Here is a 23,007-nt window from a genome sequence, read left to right as displayed (position 1 = left end):
GCTATGTGACAAGTGATTTCATAAAACTCTGCTTTATTAGAAAGTTACAGCAGAAATGTAAAAAAGTTACTACAAAGAGATTTACAAGTCCCCCACACTGGCTGCTAGTGTCAGAAAGCAGCTCCCCCTGCTGCAGCCAATAGAGGCTTTCCCTGGGGGAGACACCCACCTAGGAGCAGGCAGGCTCCAGAACTGTAAACCTAAGTCCATAGTGGTAGAGGCCCTGATCAGAGCTCTGTCCCTCACTCTGCCATGGGAGGCTGTTGTGGACTGGGGGCAGGGAAGATTGCCCAGCTAACACTACTGTGCTGGGAACACCAAAGTGGAACTGCCTACACCTCCCCGCAGCTGCCTTTTTAGCAGTTTTTCCTGGTGGTGAAAATGTCTTAACTCCCACTCCAGTCCTCAGTGAAATGCAGTGTGTTTGTAGCCAAGCTGCCTGGGGAGAGCAGGAAGGTATTTACTAGCTACACAGGGCAGTGCTTGCTTCTTCCAGCGCTGTGCAGTTAGTGTTCAAAGCTTAAGTCTAGACTGGGTTTCTCCTGACATCAATCATTCCTGGATGGGAGGGCACTGGAGCAACATTGAGGCTGGCTCTGCGCGGCTCCCTCCAGGGTTTGGGCAGAGGAGCCAAGTTCCATGGCAGGGCCATGTCATGGGGCTGCCCCAGTCTCAGCAGGTACTCTGCCTCTCTCTGCTGCATCCCCTCTGCGCCCAAGGGGTTGTCACTGGGCAGTGAAGAGCGCCTCCATGTGGATGGTAGAGGTACATGCACCAAGTCCCTATTCTCATCCCGGCACTTATGGCTTCCTTCAGTGACAGCCAGCTGCACCTGCTGTTCCACAATACCAGTGCCTGATTCTTCACAGGTCCCAGGTACAGCAGGTGGTCTGTCCCCAGCTCCAAGCATGCTTCTCTCCACTCCTGCTGGAGAAGACAGGTGGTTAGAGAAGTGGCTCTCAGGAGAGTTACTGCTGACCCTTAGATAAGTCAGGGAAACTCAAGTGCGTGCCAGTTACAGCAAGAGATTGCTGAAGGGCACCCTCCCCTCTGCACTGAAAGAGTGAGCATGGATAATAATCCAGAGGCAACTGCCCCGGCATAGGCTCTGCCCCGCCCCTCAACCTCTTGCTGCTACAGGAATGGGAGTTTCTCCCTGGTCCCGTGCAGGCAAATGAAAGCAGGTCTGGGGGGTAAAGCTGCACTCCCTGTCCCACCCAGCAGGGGGTTTCCTCACCTTTGCTCTGTCCTGGGTGGCTCAGATTACTCAGCCTCTGGTTCAGCACCTGGTTTGCCCACATGTAGCGGCTCAATTCTTTTTCCAGCACTTGGATTCTTCCCTCAAACTGGAGCTTGCTGCTGGCCAGCCCCTCACCCATGTGCTCTACCAAGAGAAGGAGCGTTATTACAGGCTGGGGGGCTCGGAAACCGCGCTGCAGCTGCCCTGCAAAGGGTCCATGACGTGGAGGAGCCATTGGGCCACAGGACTCCATCATGGAAGGGTTAACTAAGGCAGGGGTATCAATGAGCCCACTTGGCTTGAGGGAAGAACAGGGTCCATCTCCAGGGGTGTTACCTTGGCTCTGCTGGAGCAGGAACTGGATGTTCTGCTCGTGCTCCTTCTGCTGCAGGGTGAGCTGGCGGTCCATCTCCAGGCGCTGGCGCTCCACCGCTACCTCCAGCCAGTACACCAGCTGCTGTTGCTCCTCCAGCTGCATTTCCAGCTCAGAGAAAGCAATGTGCTGCCTGTGCTGCTCTTCTCGCAGGGTCACCACCTGCCCCGGGCCCAAGAGCAGGCCACATGTCAAACTCTTACTGAAACCTGGAAGCTTCACTCTTCCCCACTGATCAGGTCAGTTTCTTGCTAAGGAGCAAAAAGGGGCTTGGTCTTCAATAGAGCCCAGCACTTACAAAGGGCAACAGCTGCCTCACTGCCACCAGGGGGAGCCATGCAGCAGCTGAGAGCAACATCAGGTGGCCAGCTAGAGCAGAGTCAAGCTGGGGTACCCAGCACTTCTGCCCCAGTCCGAGTGCTTGCAACACTGGGGGCTTTTGTGTCATAGGGAAACCAGGCTACAAAAGGAACAGAGGGGGGCTGCCCCCCTCACAGTAGAAAGCCAGCAAAGGACCAGGACTCCTGGGCAAAGGTACAGCAGAGAGCAGGAAGGAAGTACCCTTTGATTAGACACCACGGTCCCAAGCTGAGCGGAGGGCTGGGGCAGGGCCCCTCTCTGGCTCCTACCTTATCGAAGTACTTGCAGAGCAGAGCTCGGGTCTCGGAGGAGGAGAGGTAGCTGAGCTTGGCCATGAGGTTCATCTCGCACTGGGAGAGCAGGCTGGCCGAGGCCTGCAGGACCCGCTGCCTGCATGTGATTGACTCATTCTTGTACTCGATCGCCGCATCCAGAGCCTCAATAGCCTCGTCCAGCTGGAACAGGATCCGCTCTTCCTGCCGCCCGGGGGAGGGGAAGGGAGTTGCAGTTACTCCGGGGTTAGAATGAGGGGGAGCGGAACCCACCCAGAACAGTCAGGTAGGTGATCTGCAAGCTACACCCGGCCTTCAGCCCTACCAGGGCTCCCATTCCATATCCAACACAGAGTTCTGCCAATGCCCCTTACTACAGACGCAGGCCTCCCACCACAGATCTGTCCAGCCTCAGGCCTCTTCCCAGGTGACAATTGTACTCAACTGTGCTAGATTTGGAGCGACTGTGATGTGCAAAAATCAGGCCCATCACAGTCTTCTTCCATGTGACCAATGTTGCTGAGGCTAGGCGCACAGCCCTTTGCTAGACACCCTCTCACTATCTACACAAGCTGTGGGGTGGGCCCAAAAGGCAGCTGGTTACCTCCGGGGATAGCAGGGTGCCCTGGCGCAGCTTGTTGTCTATCTCCAGCCTTTGTTTGAGCAGCTGGTCCTTCTCCTGGCGCAAGCTGTTGATCTCCTGCCGGATCTGCTGCTGATCGTGGGCGCTGCCATGACGGAGCTGCCCGTTTTTCTCCGTCAGCTCCTTTTCCAGGAGTTCCAAGCGGCTGGACACCCGCACGATGTCATCTGTCAAGGCCTGGAGGAGTAGGAGGAACAAGGCCTCACCTGAGCATTTCCCCAAGGGAAACCAGCCCCGCAACTGCCCTCCACGACACCCAGACAAGCCCCCAAGCCACAGTGAGAGGAGATTCCAAGGCAGGAGATTAATGGAGAGGCTGATGTGGCTCAGATTAAAGGTCAGGACATAGCAGAGTCAGCAGAAGTCACAGTGTAGGCACTATTCTCTACCCCAAACTCTGCTGATGCTGCCTCAGGCCAGACCACAGCCCTGACCTGGGGGTCCTATCTCCAGCCCTGCCAAGGCACCTCACTCCTGCAAGCGTAGAGCTAACGCTCTCCCGCTCCCCATTCCCCAGCAGGTGCAGCTGTGTCCGAGGGACCTCCCGCATCCCACCTGGCTGGAGCGGCGTCTCTTGTTCTCCAGGCCATTCTTCTCCTGCAGCAGCGCTTCCTTTTTGGCCACTATGGCTTCCCGTTTCCTCAGCTCGTCCTCCAGCTCGTCCAGGGCGCGATGCTGCTCAAGGACTTTGTCCATTTCCAGATCCAGCCACTTCTTCTGCTCCTCGATTTTCTGATGGAAAGAAAGGGAGAGGATGGGGGAAGGATGTGGTCACTGACAGGAGGGAAGTTAGGTCTGGGGGGGCAGAAGCTTCTACTAGCTGCTACTCTGGTCCCATCACTGCAGATCTGAATGCTTCACCCCTTAATGGAATTATCCTCACACCCCCCTCTGAGCTAGGGCAGTGCCTTTAACCCCAGTGTACCGAGGAGGAACTGAGGCACGCAGAGGCTAAGTGACTTGCCAAAAGGCACACAGGAAGTCTGTGGCAGAATAGAGACTAGAACCCAGGTTTATGTCCTAAGCGCCTCTCATCCGTCTGCCAGACAAGGCTTCATCACAGGTGCTCCATGCCCCAGCCATTTGGGATTACTGGGGCTCAGGAGGGCCTGGCTAGGACAGGTCAGTGCACTTCAAGTCCCAGGAATATGTGGGGCTCAGAGCAGAGGCTGCATGTGAGCTTTGCCCCATAGGGAAGGAGGATACAGTGAATGTTAGGGGATGTGGGTCAAGCTCAGTCTGTCCTTCCTGGGGGGCGATTCCAGGGACAGCTGCCAATCAGGGCATGGGGCCCAGACACCTTTGCTGACATTACCAATCTGGTGCAGGACTCCCCACCCCATTTGAACAGGCGGGTCACCACTAGGTACCTGCTGCTGTTCCAGACTGACCACAGAGCCATTGCTGCCGCTCCTCCGTTTCCTCTGGAAAGCTGCAATCTCCTCCGTCTTGATGCGCAGGATCTTCTGATGCTGCTCGTGCTTCAGTTCCAGCTCCTGCACAGCGGGGGAGCAGCCGTTAGTTTGGGGGTGAAGTGGGGGGAGAACAGGTTGATCCCGAGCCCAGGAGCTCAGACTGACAGATGGGGCTGGAGCCCTCACAGCCTCAGACTCAACTCATTGGGCCAAGCTGTTACTCCAGAAAATGCAGTACAGGCTCCCCTCGGCAACCTGCTGCTGGTGAGGACACACGGACACACACCAGCGCTACCCTCTGCCCTTGGCTGGCCCCCTGGGGTCGAGCCCTTACCTTGACTCGGTGCTGCCGCTTGTGCATCTCCGTCTCCAGGCGGCGTTTCTGCTCCGTCTCCTCACGCAGGCGTCTCTGCAGCTGCCCCTGCTGCCGCCGCATCAGCTGGACGTTCCTTTCCAGCTCCCGCACCCGCTTCTCGCTCTGGGCAGACAGTGACACCAGCCTCTCCGTCACTTGCTTCTTCTCTCGCAGCACCTGCCACGGGACAGCTGCCCTTAGACTCGAGGCCAGGAAATCGGATCCCACCCGGCCCTTCGGAGAACCCGATAGCCTTGAGAGAGAGAGACAGAGAGCGCCCCCAACCCTGCTCCTTCGACAACCCCACAGCCCCGGGGCAAGCAAGCTGTGCTCAGCCTGCAAGTGCTTCAACTCCTCCCAGCTGGGGCAGAGAGGCGAGGACCCCGCGCTCACACTGACCCGGGCCTTGCTCTGGGCTGCTGCAACCCTCGTGCGATATTCCTGCAGTTTGCATTTCTCTCCGGCGTCCTGGGGCTCCTTCCCCTCCAGTTCCTGCAGCTGCTTCTGGCCGCTGCTCAGCTCCGCTCGCACCTGCTCCGCCTCCTGCTCCAGCTCAAAGATCTTCTGGCAGTACTGTCTGTTCATGGCCTGGGCATCCTTGCCTGAAACCACCAGGGAATCCACAGTCACCAACTGCTCTGCCCCCTTCCAGGCGGCACAGCAACGCCAAGGGCCTGTATGGACCTGCAGCTTCAGGCATTCGCCAGCCCCTCAGGAGCAGCAGTTGTTGCATTGGGACACTGGGCTGTGCTAGAATAGCCTCCGCAGGGCACGAGCTGGTGCTGTCCCAGGCCTGTTGCCCAGGTGCGCAGACAAAGAGTCACTTCCCTTTCCTGGGGATCAGATTTCCCACCTCGCCCCACCCTTCTCTTGGCTCATCCTGCAGGAAGCCCCACTGCAGCATACCCTGCTGGTCTGATCCCCAGCAATCCCAGCTCTAGCTTTTGTGACAGCTGGTCAGAGTAGATGGGGCTGGATCCTGTGACTCCTCCCCTTCTTCCAGTCAGCCCCCTTCCTTACCTCAGCTCCTCCAATGAGAGACCCTGAGGGAGCTGGAGGAGAAGCCAAGAGGAAGGATCTCAACCGGCAGGTGGTGGCAGAAGCAGCACTAGCGTGGACAGAGGGGAGCGAGACGGCTGAGGGGGGACTGGCTTATACGGCATGCAAGGGTTCAGTCAGTATTTGCTGAAGCCAGGCAAGCAGCTGGGCACAGGGCCCCCTTCCCTGCTGAGGAGAGAGAGTCCCCTTGCTAGCAGTAAGAGCAAACCCCACAAGATGCAAGCGAGCATGGCCCAGATCCAGGGAGTGGGGCTATGCTCATGGTAACAAGTATGGCAGGAAAGGTCACTCAGCACACTGTGAACCTGGCCTAATGGGGAAGGCGCACAGGGAGGGAAGCAGAGTTGGAGGAACAGAAGGAACAAGGTCCCTCCAGGGGAGAAGACAGGCAGAGATTCAGCACCTCCTCCCATAGGTGTAATCCCAAGAGCCCCCAAGCCTCCCTGACAGGAACATCACCACACCAGCAGCTCTGCACCTGTCTTGATGAGCTCTGCGATCAGCTCCTCCTTCATGCGAATGTTTATTGCAAGCTCCCGGATCTTCTGCTGGGCTTGCACCAGCCGCCGCTCCGAGTCCTTCCCTGAAAGGCCTTCCCTGGGACCAGCCAGCTCCCTCCTCCTGCAGGCCTCTGCAACACAGAGCGAGCCTGCTTCAGGACCTCGCCCAGGAAGCTGCCGGCCCAAAAGCAAGGTGGAGAGGGGACATCAAGCCAATAATGCTGTGGCTCAGATTTGGCGGAACGCTGTCCATGGTTGCCCTCATCTTTAATACATCGCTACAACCCTCAGAGACTACAGATCCCAGCATGCAATGCTCCATCTTGAGAAAAGCGGCTGGGCCACAATCTGCTCTGTTCTGCACTAGTCATGGTAGCCCTCAGGCTCTGGACTAGGTTGGGCAGTCTGGATGCCCCTGCACCACCTTTCTTTTCCAGAGCAGAGCACATGGCAACGGTGAGGAGCCCAGCCAACAGGGGCTGAGGGCATCACCAGCCTTCAGAAAATTCTCCCCCCCGCCGAATACAGTCTCCACTTACCTTTGGGCAGCTCTGGGGGCTCCTCCTGCATGGGCAACGAGTTGCCTCTGTTCTGCTCCTCACACCCCTTGCTGGAAACGTCCTTCTTGCTCCAGCTTCGGATCCCATTTCTAGAATAGCAGCAAATCAGTTTAGCTGGGTGCTGGCTCAGCTACAACTGAAGGAAGAAGGAACCCGCTCCAAGCCTGCCACATGGCACTAGCCCAGCAGAGAGGGACGAGGCTGCCCTTGTGCTCCGTGGGAACGGGTTTCAGGGGGGCTGGGATCAGAAATGAAGCAACAGACTCAAATCCATCTCCGTCCACTTCCCAGTGAACAGATGCTCACATTCCCCAAGCCAGCAGTTGGCCCAGGGCTGAATGGCCCCAGAGATGGAGCTCACCTCTCAACTCTAAAAATGGCCCCTCCAAATCAGGGCCGAGATACAGAAGGAGGAAGCTTGGACTGCCCCGGCCTGTGCTGTGCAGGGTGGGCTAAGTCTCCAGGGCCTTCAGGCCAGCACCTCTGCCCTCTGCCAGCACCAGCCTCGCCGAGCAGTTAGACGCTAATCTGCGTTTGGCCATTACAAACACACGCGCTTTTCCTGACTCTGTAGTTCTACAAGTGCCTCTCGGGCTTAGGGGACATGGCACCCGCCTGGCTAAGGGCTCCGAGGGGGCTCATTTAGAGCCAGCCCAATTCCTGGTGCAGGAGTCTCTGGCTGGCGGTGGGACAAGTCAATAATCAGGGGAAGCAGACATGGTGTTCAGTGAGCGGCCCTGGCCGACGTTCCGTGCGTGCAGCCTCCGCTCACCTGCGCTGGTGCAGGGACCGTTTCTGCTCCCCCTCTTCCTCCCAGGATGGCTCAGAGTCCTCACTGCTCTCCCTCATCTGCATCACGTCTTTGGCCTCCAGGCTGCAGGCACGGCTTTGGTCCTCCCCCGGGTGGGCTGGGCTGCTGCCGAGCTGCTCGGGACAGAGGAGGGGGGTCATGCACGGAAAGATGGACACACTGCGCAAGGGCCAGGGCTCAGGAACGGGAGGGGAGACAATGTGGAGCTCAGTGGCTTTGTGAGCAGGGCTGGTGAGTTCCTGGACCCAGCCAGCTGCTCCCAGCTGTGCAGCACACAAGGCTTTACCTGCAGCCTGCGCTCGGGATGCGATTTGTAAGTGCTCAGACTTGGTTGAGACCAGTTTTTCCCCAAACTGAGCAAAGGCTCCACAGCAGGGAGGACAACACCCACGCCTAGGGCCGAGATAGAGACTGACCGTGGCAAAGGCCAGCTGCTCTGGTCAGGGGAGCCAGACCAGAAACCAGCCCTTCCCAAGAGCAAGCACCCGTGGAAATGACTTCCACACCCACCTTTCCACAATGGACTCTCCTGCTCTGGCTGGTGAGGGGCAGCCTCGACTGGACCAGGCTGAGGCCATGGGACCGCGCGGTATCCAGCGGGGCCGTGTGAGGTCTCTGGGCGAGCTCCACCAGGTGAACGTTTTGCAGCAGCTCGGGCACCTGCAGGTTTGGCATCGCCATCTCCAGGCGCACGTGGAGCTCTGAGATGGCATCCTGCTGCTCCTGCAACTTGTCGCTCTGAAAAACAACGGAAGATGGGGTTTCCCCCACGCGTCTCTCAGGCCTGCTGCTAGCACAGTAGCAAACAGGACATGCTGCACTCTCCCTGATTGCCCGCCCCCGCTGTCTGTGCCATTCAGAAGAGGGGTGGCAGATTAATAGGAGAGATGAGATAGGCAGGGAGATTTGGCTGGGTTTGGGGAGTGTGTGGGGGGCACTAAAAACCCAACAGGAAAATCCCACCCCAGAAGGGAGAATCTACAGCACAGGCCAGGCAGCATTTGAAATTAAAGGCTCCCTAGCTGGGCCCATTCTCTGAGGAATAAAGGTGCGTGAAGGTTGAAAAGGGAGCAAGTGTCCCCAGGAGTGTGCAGGGAGGGTTTGCCCATCAGGCCAGAGAGGTGCAGGTTGCAGGCAACAGGAAGGGGAGGGGACGGCTGGGTCAGAGACTCCCCTGGGTATGGGCGGAGGCCAACAGTACCTGCAGTTTGTACTGCTCCATGGCGTCCTCCAGGGCAGCTAGGAAGTCCCGGTTCTCCTCCTCCAGACGCTCCACCTGTCTCTGCAGCTGGGCCAGGTGCTCGTCTCTGGCTGCCTCACGCGCTTGCTCTGGGCTCACCTGCCCCCAGGGAAGGGAAGAGAGACGACATCAGTAACCCCCCAAATGTCACTGTGCTCCTCTCCCCGCCCCGCACGCAGCACAAACAGGTATGTCTGCTGTACGGTGTCTCACCAGTCAGACACAAAGACCGGTTCACTCCTCCCCGAGCGATTGGGGTGACAGGCCCGAGGGGAAAGGTGTTATTTAGACAATTACTAAGTCAGGCTGCACTGGGGGACGTTCTGGGAGGAAAGAGTTGCAGTGCTGGCCATTCCCTCAGCAGGATGTGCTCCCCCAACACACACACTCCTGCCCCGACTCATTGAAATAACTTCTCTAGCTCTACGGCCGCTTTCCTCACCAGAGGAGTAGGTACGTTCCAAACGACATTTGAAGCTAGTTTAATTTCACATTTAAAAAAATCCCACCGGTACCCAGCCACCGTTCTGCCTCGCTACCATCTGCCAGCAGGATCCAGGCTTCTCCCTCACTCCCCGGCCACACTCCCTGTGTGGATGCTGCTTTCCACTCCAACAGCAGCTGCCTTTCAGTGGGAAGGCAGGCAGGAGGGACCTCAGAGGGATTGGGAAGCTCTCCTAGTTGATGTCTGAGAAGCACTTTGTCCTCTGTGGAGGACAGGGACTGCTGAGTTATTCAGAGGGAACCGAAACTGAACCTACGTCTCCCAAGTCCCAGGCTAGCCCTAACCATTGGCCCATCCTTCCTCTCTCATAGGGAGTACTACTTCCCTCTACCCCAGGAGGCTGCGCCCGCCCACAGATGGGCTCTAATGAGGGCCTAATACGGAGACAACCTCATCTCATTCTCTTCTTTCCCTCTGTCAGTGCAGCTTTTCCTTTACTGTCCTCCCCAGGGGCTTCCTAGCACTCTGCTCTAGCACCAAGCATCACCGCCTGTGTAGCTGGCCTGGGGCAGGCGATACCATACTGACACTTCTCACTGCCCAAACAAGGGTGACACCCCAATACCTGAGTCCGTGGCAACTTTGAGCCTTGTGCCTTGGGGCGCCGATCCTCTGCCGAGGTGCTCTCAATGCCACTATCCAGTCCAGAGGCAGAGGTCAGCTCGCTCCTCTCGCTCTCCACCGCACACAACCACTCCTTCACCCGCAGGATCTGCTCCACGGTCAGGTTGCTCTCCCCCTGCAGTTCCATCAGGAGCTGGTAGGCAGCGTCCGTGCAAGTCCTGTAGTGAGCGCACTCTGCCAGCAAGCGTGCCGGGTGCTCTTGTGGGCACCGCTTGGCTGTGTTGGAGCGGTTTATGATACGGGTCTCCGAGCGGTGCCGCTGCTCCAGCGCCCTCTGCAGGTTCTTTATTTGAATCTGCAGCTCCTCTACGTGCTCCGTCTCCCTGCGGCAGTTGATCATGGCCTTGTTCTTGATGTTCTGAGCTCGGCTGGCATAGTTCAGCGTGTTGAGACTCTCATCGAAGTCAGAGGAGGAAGGGCTGACACAGGCGATCATGACAGTCTGGGCATTCCCCCCAAGGGAATCTTTCAGGATCCTAAGGAGAAGAGCGGAGACATCAGATCAGAGCTAGAGGCTGCAGCCCACACTACAGCAGACATTTCAGGGGCTGACAGGGTATTCATAGCACCACCCCTCCGACAGGGTAAACCCAGGGGTACAAAACGCTTTATCATCAGCTCAGTGCTGGGGAAAGGGGCCAGGACAACAGCCCTGAGTTGCTGTATGTTCCTACGGGAGAGGGAGAGCACAGCCTGAAGCACTGCAAGCATCCCTCATACTGGTGAAAATGCCTCCAGAGCAGCAGCCACTTCTGGGGGTAAGAGGGGTTCCAATAACCTCTGCTGGGCATGCCAACAAGGGGGCCGGTTATGTGATCCTGTCCGGGCTAGGAACTAGACTGAGACCACCTTACAGGCCCGAACCGCCATCTGATGGGAGCATCTGCTAGTCACTGCTAGGCAGGAACGGATAGGAGCCTCCATACCTCACTCCCAGTGCCCTGAGCCACAGCAGCGCAGGCCACCCAGCCTAATGTTTTACAGAGAAGCAGCATTGGAACAAGCTGGACTTTCACACTTATCCTTGGCTCCCTGCTTCTCAGCGACCCCTCCAGCCAAACAGGATGGACTGACAGGCCTGGATACCTGTGGCCTTTTAGAGAGATGGCCAGCTGACCCCTTCAGAACCAGTCAGAGAGCCTCCAAGTGAGAGCAGCAGGGACAAGAGACCTGGCAAATTCAACTGGGGCAGCCACCAACCCTGACTGGGCAAGGGTGGCCAAGATCCAGCCAAACCCCTCGGCATGCTGGGAAGGAGTAAACAAGGCTGGTGTCCTTGCTACGGGGCTAAGAGAGCACCAGCCAGATGAGCAGAGTGATGAGGGTGGCCAGGCCCCATGGGGTACCTGGTGATTTTGGAATCCCTGTAGGGAATGTGGCTGCATTTCCTGCGGGGGTCTCCCAAGGCGCTGATCACGTTGCCCAGAGCCAGCAGACCACTGTTGATCTGGATACTCTCCTTCAGGCGCTCCCCTGTGTTTCCAGTCTTCACCACCCGCTCCGAGCCCGCTAGATCCACAAAGTGGAATTTGGAAGCCAGGACTTGGCCGGAGGCCGGAACTGAGGCCCTGTCGTGGAGGGTGAGGTGGGTGAGCCGGCCGGCACCGCGCCGCTGCTCCATGGTTACTGTGAAGATGGTGTGCGAACGGCTCGACTGTGTGTTGATGTGGGTGGCTCCCGTGTGCTTGACCGTGTTGCCCATTTCCAGCAGGCTCAGGACCTCATCCAGCCCCTCCACTTCTGTTTCCTTCACCCCATACAACACTGCAACGAGACAAACACGGCAGTGACGGCGCTGGAACGGATACTCACACACTGCCAGGGAAAGCCACACAAAGACAGCTAGGATGTTCAGCGGGGGTGGAAGGGCAGTTGGGACTCTCAGAAGGGAAATCTGTTTCCTACCCAAAGGGTTTTCCTCCAGTCAGCAGGGTACACCGGTTTGTTATTGTAGGGTTGCTTGAAAGGGCCAGACTGTACACCCAGCTAATTCATCATGGGCCACGCCCCCGCATTCAGCCATAGGCATCTATTTTAAGCAACCAATGCTGGCTCATTTGTTTGGGGGACAAACCCTTCCACCCCAGCCTCACCAAATAAATAATGAGCGTAGCACAGCTGTAGCGAAGCAGAAAAATGAGGTTGCTTAGCTACCCTTGGGAACAGCCCCAGGACTGAAATGTTGGTCCCTTTGGAGGCCTCCACAGCACACCCCGGCTGAGCTTCTCAGAGCCAACGGTGCCTGAGAAAGGCGAGGGGCCACAAATCTCAAGTGTTGCTGAAAATGGAGACCTGCACCCTGAGGGCGTCCCTTTAGACCCCTTCCATGCCGACTGCTGCCCTCACCATCACACGGTGCCGCTGGAACCCAGGAATTTCAGAGGGAACGGACCAGAGACACCAGGCAGCAGAGCAGCACTGAACTAAGGCTGGTGTCTCATCCAATATTGTCCTAGCAATGCCAAATGCCCTTCAAATATTCCACTAGCCTAAGAGAATATGTAATCTGGAGCTGCCCCTAGAAGACAGGGAACCCACCCCAAGGCTAGTGTGGGTTTGTTTGGCCACAATTACTTTCTGTGCATAAGGTAACTACTGGGCACGTGGCTAGTGTTCAAAGGTGAGAGCCCAGTGCCGATGGGGCTATAGGAAAGCTCTCCTTGCACTGTTCAGCAGAGCCTGCTAGCCAAGGTCAGCTGCATGGACAGCGAGTGAGATATCAGGCGCCAGGAGACTTCCTTTTGCCCCCACGTTAAATGGCCACCTGTGAAATGCATTTCCAGCCCCAGGGGACCTGCACAGCGGAGTTACTGAAGATGTTGGAAGGGATGTTGCTCCACCCACATTTGGAAAAAAGGCCCTTAGATAAAGCCTCACAGCTGGGACCCCCCAGTCAGAGCACATGTTATGCCCCGTATTCAGTAACTGCATGTTATAGTAGCCAAAAACCTGAGTCCCAGCCGTGGTCACCATTCATAAGTTTCAGAGTAAGGGCTGGGGGAGAGTAATGGAGGCAATCGCTTCTTTGTCAGGGCAGAAGCACGGTGCACTGCTTTGCAGGAACATGCGTCCAGCCCTGGCCATGGAGTCAGTCCAGGAGGGGAGTCTAAGAGCAGTCACATGTACCAATATTGCCCTTGTCGTCCTCACGGATCTGGATGTCCTTGCTGGCCGTTTCCACTTGCAGCAGGTCCTGGAACTCCTCCTTATACACCTCCAGGTAGGAGACTCTGACCGTGTAGTCAATCAAGTCATTCTCATCAATGAGTTTGAAGGTCTCCGCCATGGCACGTGGGATGATGCCCTGCTCATCCTCATTGATAGAAGCTGGCAGGGAGAGACAGACACAATATCAGAAGCAGTGGATGCCCAGAGAGCCAACTCCAGTGTGGTGTGCAGCAGGGGGCAATCAAAGCAGAGCACATCTCATGCCGCAAGGACAGTATGCCACAGGGACCAGCCTCACACCATCCCATGTGCTCAGCAGTGAGAATCCATATTAAAGGCCCCAAGGAGCACTTCTCATAGGAGGTCCTAGGGTCCTTGTCCAAAATTCCCCTCAACCCACTGTTGCATTCCTGCTGCCCTTCACCCAGAGCTAGTGCATCTTAGGGTATGTCTTCACAGTACAGTTAATCTAACCTGGGTGTGAGTGTTCCCACAGCCAAACTATGCCCATGTCCTCACTGTTTCTGCACTCGCCCTTGTGTCTGGAGGCATATCCCACAGTTCTTTGTACGGAAATGTTCTAGGACTCTTTCCCAGCCAGTTGTGTCAATTGCAGGAAAATTTGTCTGTCTTTTGGGGGGAATTGTGGGAAGGCACTGGAGGATTATCAACACTCAAGTGATTTAGCCTGAATCCTCTCTGCAAAATGGACAGGCTGCGGCCTAAGTGAAAGCAAGGTCTGGGCTCTAACCCACACCCCTAGCCATGTAAACTAGTCCAGGTTTAACCTGGGTCAGAGATTTTTCTGTGTGGAAAGTCCTGTGGGGGTTGGACTAAAACATGGTGAAGAACCCAGGTTAACTATGCAGTGAAGACATATCCTTAGTAGTACTGCATGTATGGAGTTGTAAAGTGCTCTCTTAAGGAGAGAAAAGTAAATTATAATATCTGTAGGTCGCAACCATTATGGCTGAGGCTGAAATGTGATTGCCTTTGAATCTAGCACCGCTCAGAACTTTCTCCAATAAAAAAAAAAAAAGTTTCTCTGGGGATGAGAATTTCTTTAAATTAAATTAGGTTTTACATTGATTTGGGGGGGGGGGGGAGGCACGGAGGATATCCTCCATCTCCCCAAACCATCTGAAGTTATAAGCCTCAAACTTGGCATGAAGACTCCTAACTGCAAAAGAAGAAGTCAAGCCAAACTTGAACACATAAAAGCAATTTGGTATTTTTATAGCTATCTTTCTGCACATGCGCAGTAAATATTTTAAGGAGCCTTAGGTACCAAAACAGCCAACCCTTCAGTGTAAAAGCATTTATGGGAACTGAACAGCGGAAGCTCCAGAAAAGGGGAAAAAGGAAATTGCAACAACAAAAACCTACAATGAAATTAAATGCAAAACTCCTTCTGTTAAGGCTGAGTTAGGGTATGTTACACTTAAACAGCTATAGCAGTACTGCTGTAGCACTTCAGCATAGACACGTGCTACAGCGGCGGGAGGGTTTCTCCCATCGGTCTAGTTAATCCACCTCCCTGAGAGGCAGTAGCTAGATTGATGGAAGAATTCTTCCATTGACCTAACACTGTCCAAACTGTGGGTTAGGTCGGCATCTCTGAGGGGTGTGGATGTTTCACACTCCGAGAGATGTAGCTATGCTGATGTAAGTTTTTAGTGTAGAACAGCTCTGAGAAATAAAGGAAGCAAGGCTCAGGGAAGTCAAAGGTGAAGACACCCTTAGAAAAATCACAAAACAATCTCCTTGCTTGACCTTCCCAAGATAACCAAGTGGCAACCATACTTCATGGGCTGCTCAAACACAGTTATTGATCTCAAGCCAGTGGATGAATAGTTTTGCAAAAGTTACATCAGGTTCCTATGGGAATATTACATCAGACACAGAAAAATACTATGTATGTGCAGTGTCTAGTTTTGCAGCTAAACATAAAAGCTTACTATCAACTGGGCACCAGAAAGAGATGTGTCCTCTCTTGGTACAGGTGCAGGACAAGCTGAGGAGCCTTCGAATTTCCTCAACTTTTTGCCTGCTTCATTTCTCAGCCTTGAGGTTGCACTATCACCAGCTTTTCATGCTATTATTACTAAACTAGCCCAAGAAGTGCCATCTGCCCTGCTCACAACCAGGCCCTGGGCAGTGGATGGAGGAGGGAACCATTGCTACACATGCATCAAGGGGGGACAAGACTAGGAAGGTGCTACTTCTCCAGATACTCACAGACACTTGCTTCCCCAATGGTGTAGGTTTTGCCCGAGCCTGTCTGGCCATAAGCAAACACAGTAACATTGAAGCCTTCAAAGAAGGCCTCGACCAGCGGCTGCACGCAGGCGCCATACACCGATTCCTGGTTTGAGGATTCAGTGAAGACAGCATCAAAGTGGAAATGGCGGTTACGCCCCAGGGTCACCTCGTTGGTCTCTGGGTCTCCATGCAGGCAGGCCTCGTGCCCGTGCAACAGCTCCTTGGGCAGCAGGGGTCGAATGCGCACAGCCACTCTGACGGGAGTCTCCTCAGCTCGAGGCTGGGCCTCAGGTTTCAGACCCATGGTCAGCAATCGCAGCAAAGTCAGGAGAGCCCAAAGTCAGGTGCCGGCACCAGCTCTCTGCCCACATGCTGGAAGGAGAGAATCTGGGTTAATGTAGATTCATGCCAGCAATTGCCTCTGAGCACCCATCGAGAAAGGTTCCTGATGATCTGATTGAGGGATGCAGAGTGAAGCTGGAAAAATACCCGGATCCAGCTACCCGGTGTCGGTGCAGGGCTAGGACCTACTGTACATTTACTAGAGCTTTATCCAGTCTTGTTTCACACATGCATTAGTTTTGGAGCTCCCACACATTTCTTGGGGGGCCATTCCCCAGCCAGCTCAACCCCAGAGCCAGGACTTTATCCCCATAGTCAGTCTGCATTTCCCCATTGTGAATCTCCTCCAGCTCCCCATGCACAGCCTGAACGATGCCTCCCATCCCTGGAGTTCATCCACTTCACCTTGACTCTGCCCTGATGACATGTGGGTCACTCCCTTCCCCCACTCATCTGATTAAAATGGGGATAGGCTGGGGACATGGGCACAACTGGTAATCTGTCCCTTTGGGCACCACCACTAACCGGGAGGGCAGCACGCTCCATAACTACCCGGGGCCCTAGCAAATCCCCACCCCCACAGGTACACACAGACCCTTAAGTCTCCCCAAGGGCTTCGGGAGGGTGGGGGGGAAGTGCTGCCCCACTGAGCCAGCTGGAGACAGGAGGGGTGCCCTGAGTCCCTCCAGATGGGAGAAGAGGGTACCACACTGATCCCAGGGCAGTGGCGTGGGGTGGGGTGATGCCAAGGGACCCTGGGGTGGTGGGTGTACCACGCTGGGCCTGTACCCCCATCGCAGGGCACTGAGCCCCCTAGGGTGCTGGGCATGACGGGAGTACCGGGCTGAGCCCCAGGGAAGTCCCGCCCCGCCCCGCGGCGCTGAGCCCAGACAGCCCCCGCACTCACCCCGCGAGCCGGCCGGACAATAACAAGCCCCAGGCCGGGCGGAGGGGCCTGGCGCACGGGGATGGCGTCAGGCGCGCGTCCCGGGATGGGGGGTCTCGAGTCCCGTCCCGCCCCGCTAGCGCCGCCCCCACTAGGGGCGTCAACTCCGCCAGCCCGGCCCGTGCTAGGGCCGGTGTCCCCGTCCTGCCTCCCGGCCGGGGCATTGACATGATCCCCCCGCAGAGTCCGACTCCAGCGTCATCAGCCTCCCAACCCTGCCACCCACCCCCTGCCCTGCTACCCCCGCCCCCAGGGTCATCCCCGCCAGGGGCCTGCCCCCGCGAGCCCTGCCATCCCTATCCCTCTCCAGGGTCATCAGCCTCCCCCATCCTGCCAGGGAGTATGTCCCTGCATGTCATAACAGATGTATCAGCAGAGTGGGGGCGGGGAGCACTGGAATTGCAGGGAGTGCTGCAGGTCAAGATCAAGGTGGCTTAGTGGAGTTATGGGGGGGAACATACCTGCCTTCCTCATCAGAAACCCCATAATTCATCCTGTAAGAGCAAAGTGGGAAGAATGCAGCCCTGTGATGCCTGCTGGGTGAGGTCCCATGGATGGATTGTCCTTCCAAGTGACATGCCCAATGCCTGGAAGGAGCTGGCAGCCTGCTCAGCTGAGGATCCACTATAGGACATGGTTTGGAGAACAGCTGCTGAAGTCAGACACTCTTTAGCCCCATCAGGCTCCCCCCAGCCCTGCGTTACTGCAGGGTCGGGTTTGGGGTCTTTCTTTTAGGATGATTTGATTGGTATCAAAGTTGATTTTTTAATCTTGGGAATCTTACAATGAATGGTTAGGGCTGTCGCTCTTGGTGTGTCACCCCCTGCAACCGTTGAGAATGGTATGGCCCATGCAGATTACTCCCTCAGTGAGGGCTAGAATAGGAAGAGACGGGAGTCATTCTACCTCTAACAGTGGAGAGGACTGGCAGACAGACAGACAGACTGACTCTGCTGAGAGAGAGAGATCTACAAATGGTTCTCCGAATCCCTCTGCGCAGAAGTGCCAGCTTCACCCCAGACCACCAGCCCTTGATGGAGATGTCCAATCCCACCACGCTGAAAATGGAAGCGAATGTGCTAGTTCTGGGAGCAGACAGCGTGGGGAAATCAGGTGAGAACTTTAATCACCAAAGGAAGAGCAGGGAGAACATGGAAAACTTCCTAGCTGGGAGATCCCTGGAGCTGGGGAAAGCTCCCCCAGGGGAAGGATATGACTGGGAGCTAGATCTTAGGGACTTTTAAAATCGAACTGGACAACGCTTGGAGAATAACGCTGTAGGGAACAATCCTGCCATAGCCAAAAGACAGCTGAGATGGGACCTGTTTGGTCTATTCCATCTCAAACAGCTGTGATTCCAGGTGGGAAAGCAGAGCGCATCCTCTGAGACAACAAGAGAGTTTCATGATGGGTATGTTCTGTAAGTGAAAATGCTTCCTAGTCGGTTGCAGTCCATTGAAATGCTGGTTTGGGAGAGTTCCTGATCTATTCATCCTTTCTTAGCAAACTTGCTGGTTGGACAATGTGTGAAATAAAATACAGAGATTGTTCACCCACAGCTCAGTGAGAGTTTAATGGATACAGAAATGAAGAGATGGCTCCATTGCAGAGCAGGCTGTCCACACCAGGCTGCGGCTGGTGCTGAGTTGGGCTCAGGGTAGTAATCGCTCCGCTGGGGTTTGCAAGGGAACAAAAAAATGTCATTTTAAATCCTTAGGTTCCCCCCCCCCCACACCCCCTGTTCTCTTCTTTGTAGCCTTGACGGTGCGTTTCCTTACCAGGCGATTCATCGGGGAATATGGAGACATGGGTGAGTGCCATGCTGGGGGCTTGCGTGTTAACTTCCCCTTGTTCTTGTGGGGTGTGAATTGACCAATTTGGAAAAGTCCTGATTTGCGTGACTGGTTCTCTGTGTGGGATTTGGCTGTTTCCTGAGCCCCCGCTTTTCCTCTCCAGAGCTCTTGCCTGCTACCTGCAGGCTTAAGGGTTAAATCTACTCATTGGAACCAGTTTGTGCATTTAGAAGCGTTTCTTGTAGAGATGTGAGGGGCTCCTGTGTGACCCACGTGGGGCGGCTAGTGGGGACGCAGGTGCAAGTGCACTGACTGAAGGACAGGAGGGAGATCGACACCCTGGCAGGCTGGGTTACCGGATGGCAGACTCTGGCTGAATGCCAACATGCTAGGTGTGGCTCGTGCCTTACATACAGCACAAAGGCCGTGGTCCTAGCGCCCTGGAGGCTGATGTCCCACCTGGAGGGGAGGCTGTGTGTGCAGCAGGGAGGCAGTGGGTGGCAGGGTTGTCATCGAGAGGACACGGCTCTCTGGTTGTCTGTGATCGATACATGCAGTGATCTTTGTGCCTTTTGGCCTTTTGGCAGAATTCATCTACAGCCACAGCCTGGCAATGGAGGGCAGAGAGATCCACATCCACATATGGGACGTCCCCTGTTCACAGGTGAGGGGCCTCTGCTGCTGCTGTCTCACATTCTTGCCCCAAGGGAAAACTATTCCCCTAGCTAAGAAAACCCAAAGACAAACCATGGACTTGAAGCATCAGCCAGACTGTAACCCCTGCTTCCGACTCTCCCCAACCATGACTAACCTTTGGGCCAACCCGCTGGCTAGTGGGCAGCTTGCAGGGATGGGGCCTCTCTCATGCTTCCAGCTGGAGGGTAAAGGCCTTGGGACAGCAAAGACTGTATTCCCAGGCTAGCACCCGTGCAGGACTTGCCACCCTGCTCCACTAGTCCCCAGTGGGAAAGAAAAGGGAGGAAGCGGCAGCTAGCTCAGTATAGGACCGCACTAAGTCCGCCCCCCCCCCTCCCCCCCGTACTGGTTCAGTGGACGTGGCAGGGAGTTCCAAGTGAGGTCCTAAGTTGAGAACGCCAAACTCGTATAACCTGCAGCTAAAAGCCCTCTTTGCTCCATGCGATGCGAGGTGAGGATAGTAAGCCTGACTCTAGTCTCTTCCAAAGGGTTCTGGCCTAGCCTTGGTGGGCTTTGCCAGGTATCGCTCCTCCCCTTCCCTTTACTCGGAGGTTGTTGCTCTTCTCATTTCCCCCCCACCTTCCCTGTTCTCTTCTGCCCACTCGAGTGTTCCTCCCTGGGGAGGATGGGACTGCCTGTCCAAAGACGGGGTGTGCTGCATCTCTGCCAGCATGGAGTCAGAAGCCTCCAGCTGCTCTTGAGCCTGGATGCTTTGCACAGAAGGGCAGGAAGTTGCTGCTAGGTGCAAGCACAGCCTCCTTGAACCAAACTGGTGAAAGGGCCCCTCCCCACCCCTCCTGGGAGTTGGAGGTGGCTGGGTTTCGGTGTAGGTTAGGCGATAAAATCTTTACCTTTGGGTTATGGGTGCCAGTCTAGTTTGTGGCCCTGTGCTGGCCAAGACCAGAACCAGTCTCTCTCCTCTTGCAGCTGGTGTTTCCAGATCGGGGTTGATGTGACTGGCAGGGTTACTACCCAGCTGCAGTTGACCTGTATGTTGTTTAAAGGGGAGCGTAGGAGCTTCAGTTTCCAGCCCAGCCAGATGATTGTGTGACCTTTGTCAGCACTAACATCCTCCCCAGAGACTCCCTCATTTATCAAACTCCACCCCATCTTCCTGTCCCATCTCGCTTTCCCTAGGACCGGGTGGATGAGAGCTCTGCCAAGGAAAAGCGAGTCCAGTGGGCAGATGGCTTCATCCTGGTCTACAGCATCTGCGACCGTGCCAGCTTCAACGTGCTGCGCCCCAAAGTCCAGGTCATCAAGGCAGCCAAGGAGGCTCTAAGCCAGGAGAAGGTGCCCATCGTCATCGTGGGCAACAAGCGGGACCTGCACCACCGGCGGGCGGTCTCCAGTGAGGAGGGCCGGCTCCTGGCGCTCTCCATGGACTGCGAGTTCTATGAGGTCTCTGCGGCTGAGGCCTATCATGGGGCACTCATGGTCTTCCAGGGGCTGGCGGAGCGCATCTGCGAGGCCAAGCTGGCACTGAAGAAGGGCACTGGGATCCGCAGCATTGTCAAAAGCATGTCGGCTGTGTTTGCTCGGAAGAGGACGGACTCACTCTGAACTGGAACCTGTGTGTTACTTCCCCATGTGCTTCCAGCTGGAAACACCAGAGTGCCCAGCCTCCTTCACTAGACTAACCCCTCCTATCCCAGTGACTGTGAAAAGAGCTGTGTAGTCTATCTGGGGAGTCAAATGGATTCCCCCAATCTCACACCTGAGAGCCTCAGGAAAATGGCTGAATCTGCCCCTGCTAACATATATACCAGTGCAACCTGGGGCCTTTATAATTCAACACGTAGGAGTCCATACTGTCCAACCCCACGGGGTTGGGCCCTATTATACAGTTACTAGCATGGTGTCCAATCTAGCTATAAATGCGCCACCCCTTCCCTTTAGGAGAGGGTTCCTCAGCCAGGTAGTCTGAATTTTATGTATATTACAATATCATCTAGACACTCCAGTCAGCATTGGGGCCCCATTGTGCTGAGCTCACAGTCGCTCTTAGTTTTCACTCTGCTAAAGAAGTCCCCTCCCTTCCCTAATATTGGAAAACACCAGAGCATCTTTCTGCTGCTTCTGGGAGTATCTTACCTCCCCCAGTTCCTTTGGTGGGGAGCTGCCACTTCCTCTCAGTAAAGATGAGTGGGAAGGACCAGCTGTCCCCTAGCCCTCCGTTCCAATCTCAGCTGGGAATCTAGGAGCAATAACCTGGGCATGTGGCTGTTTGTGTCTGTCTTAGGTACTTATGGTCTCTATCACCATAATATCTGAGCACCTCACAAGACTGCTGTGATGTGGGGCAGTGCTGTTAATCCTATTTTACAGAGGGGGAACTGAGGCACAGACACATTAAGTGACTTGTCCAAGGTCACACACAGTCTGGTAGATAAGGGAATTGACCCCTGGTTTCCAGAGTCCCAAGCTATTGCCCTGACCCATAGACCCTCCTTCCTTCCCCTTCACAGGGAGGTGGTACTGGGTAATGTTCCTTGTAAGCCTCTCTGATACTGATGTGCTTTTGGAGTGGCTAGTGGGTGCAGTCTCCATGTACAGAGGATGGCATCTATATCTGCCCCTTGGTGTTTCTCAGCATCTCAGATGTCTGTATCTTCAGCTGACACCAAAGCCCCTGGGATTCAGGGAACATTGTCAGCCTCTGGTTCTGTTCCTCTTCTCTGTGCAATCTCGACCAGTTACTGAGCTGGCGTTGTCTGTGCCGAGCAGCTTCTCCCCCCGGTTCTTTTGCTGACAGCAGAGGTTTCTGTTGCTTAAACAATGCATTGTCCATGCATATAAGATTGGAGACTTGGCTGGTTTCCAGGACTCCAGACTCTAGCGTAGGATCCAGTGTATGGTAACCCGGTCCCTGCTGGGAGACACAGTTTGTCTGCCCCTGGATGGTCACTGGGCAGGGCCTGTGAGTTGAAGGAAGGGCTAGGTTCTCCCCACAGATGGGCTGAAAACCAGTAAAATTCCTCTCTGAATGTGAAGAGTGTCTGCTCCTTCTACCACAGCCCCTCCCCAGCACCAGGGCTGTAAAGGTTGAGTGTAAATAACAGGGTGCATCTGTGTAAACAGTGATTTCTACTGCAATAAACCCCCTTTGTATAGGAAGCTCCTGGCTCATCACGTCTGTGGTTTCTGTGCAGGGGAAGGGAGAACTCACCTCTGGAGGAGGTGGCTGAGGAGAACTGCCTTTTGGCCTAGCCGGCCCTAGAGTGTGACAGACCAAGGGCAGAAATCTGGGCACCTGCTGCAATTTGGCTAAATCTCCCTCTTGCTGTAGTCCCAGGCCCTTCACTATTAATCCAGCACACAGTCAGCTCAAAGTGTCTGGGTGAATATGTGCCTTTTGCTGGCAGCCCAGCTCATGCAGCCGGTTTGATAGCTGCACAAACTGTTCTTTTCTCCCTTGGCTTTTGTACGCGGCTCCTGGTTTGGATCAGAGTGCTACGGAGCAGCATGTATATGATGAGCTGTGTGTGATTATTATTGAATTGGCATTGCAACGTGAGGGGCTCAGCCCTTAGGACCGTGCCCCCCAACCTTGTGCTGCTGCGTGGCACTAACGTGTCAGATTTGAACTAGTTTTGGGTTTCAAATCAAACCTGTGAGAGCGCTGACAGAAGGCAGAGCCTGGCTCGGGCTAGTTGTTGCAGCGCTGGAGGATGAGTTGGACTGTCCCTCTGTTCACACTTACAGAGTGGGGCCCATTGCCTGGATTTGCAGAATCCCCAAATGTCTTGGTCCTTCAGCTCTCTGGGTCTGGCACTGGGAGCCAGGGCTCGGGAAAGCCCAGCTGTAGGAGCGGTTGCTGCCTGAGCTTTTCCCCATACAGAG

The 23,007-nt window shown here is 55.4% G+C and overlaps 2 protein-coding genes across 5 annotated transcripts; one reads left to right on the top strand and one right to left on the bottom strand.

Moving 5' to 3' along the window:
• Positions 1 to 16: 16 nt before the first annotated feature.
• KIF7 (kinesin family member 7) lies at positions 17 to 16,774 on the bottom strand. Of its 4 annotated transcripts, none has more exons than XM_034784314.1 (19): positions 16,637 to 16,774; positions 15,364 to 15,748; positions 13,084 to 13,284; positions 11,304 to 11,721; positions 9,899 to 10,433; positions 8,790 to 8,927; positions 8,099 to 8,326; positions 7,550 to 7,701; positions 6,757 to 6,866; positions 6,196 to 6,348; positions 5,058 to 5,260; positions 4,638 to 4,835; positions 4,259 to 4,384; positions 3,444 to 3,620; positions 2,850 to 3,065; positions 2,243 to 2,449; positions 1,577 to 1,775; positions 1,238 to 1,384; positions 17 to 927 (listed from the first exon to the last, which is right to left on the bottom strand). In XM_034784314.1, the coding sequence occupies exons 2-19, from the start codon at positions 15,689 to 15,691 to the stop codon at positions 527 to 529; spliced, it is 4,137 nt and encodes a 1,378-aa protein (XP_034640205.1). In that variant the 5' UTR covers positions 15,692 to 15,748; positions 16,637 to 16,774; the 3' UTR covers positions 17 to 526. The 4 variants fall into 4 exon arrangements, with proteins under 4 accessions (XP_034640205.1, XP_034640204.1, XP_034640206.1 ...); XM_034784313.1 differs by having other exon boundaries at positions 15,364 to 15,759; positions 16,637 to 16,763; XM_034784315.1 differs by having other exon boundaries at positions 17 to 924; positions 15,364 to 15,759; positions 16,637 to 16,763.
• Positions 16,775 to 17,407: 633 nt separating this feature from the next.
• Positions 17,408 to 22,152, top strand: LOC117883971 (ras-related and estrogen-regulated growth inhibitor-like protein). The gene is made up of 4 exons (XM_034783944.1): positions 17,408 to 17,788; positions 18,432 to 18,485; positions 19,056 to 19,132; positions 20,302 to 22,152. Exons 1-4 carry the CDS (start codon positions 17,650 to 17,652, stop codon positions 20,725 to 20,727), a joined length of 696 nt encoding a protein of 231 aa, XP_034639835.1. The 5' UTR covers positions 17,408 to 17,649; the 3' UTR covers positions 20,728 to 22,152.
• Positions 22,153 to 23,007: the final 855 nt, after the last annotated feature.

Source organism: Trachemys scripta, chromosome 10, assembly GCF_013100865.1.
Source record: "Trachemys scripta elegans isolate TJP31775 chromosome 10, CAS_Tse_1.0, whole genome shotgun sequence".
Taxonomy (NCBI): Eukaryota; Metazoa; Chordata; order Testudines; family Emydidae; genus Trachemys; species Trachemys scripta.
This window is presented reverse-complemented; position numbering and strand designations above follow the sequence as displayed.

Coding starts and splice junctions, on each gene's coding strand:
- LOC117883971 (XM_034783944.1), top strand. CDS start 17,650: ATGGTTCTCCGAATCCCTCTGCGCAGAAGTGCCAGCTTCACCCCAGAC. Junction 18,486..19,055: donor CGGGGAATATGGAGACATGG/GTGAGTGCCATG, acceptor GCCTTTTGGCAG/AATTCATCTACAGCCACAGC. Junction 19,133..20,301: donor GGGACGTCCCCTGTTCACAG/GTGAGGGGCCTC, acceptor CGCTTTCCCTAG/GACCGGGTGGATGAGAGCTC.
- KIF7 (XM_034784314.1), bottom strand. CDS start 15,691: ATGGGTCTGAAACCTGAGGCCCAGCCTCGAGCTGAGGAGACTCCCGTC. Junction 4,836..5,057: donor CAGCCCAGAGCAAGGCCCGG/GTCAGTGTGAGC, acceptor GTCCCGTGGCAG/GTGCTGCGAGAGAAGAAGCA. Junction 2,450..2,849: donor GCACCCTGCTATCCCCGGAG/GTAACCAGCTGC, acceptor CCCGGGCGGCAG/GAAGAGCGGATCCTGTTCCA.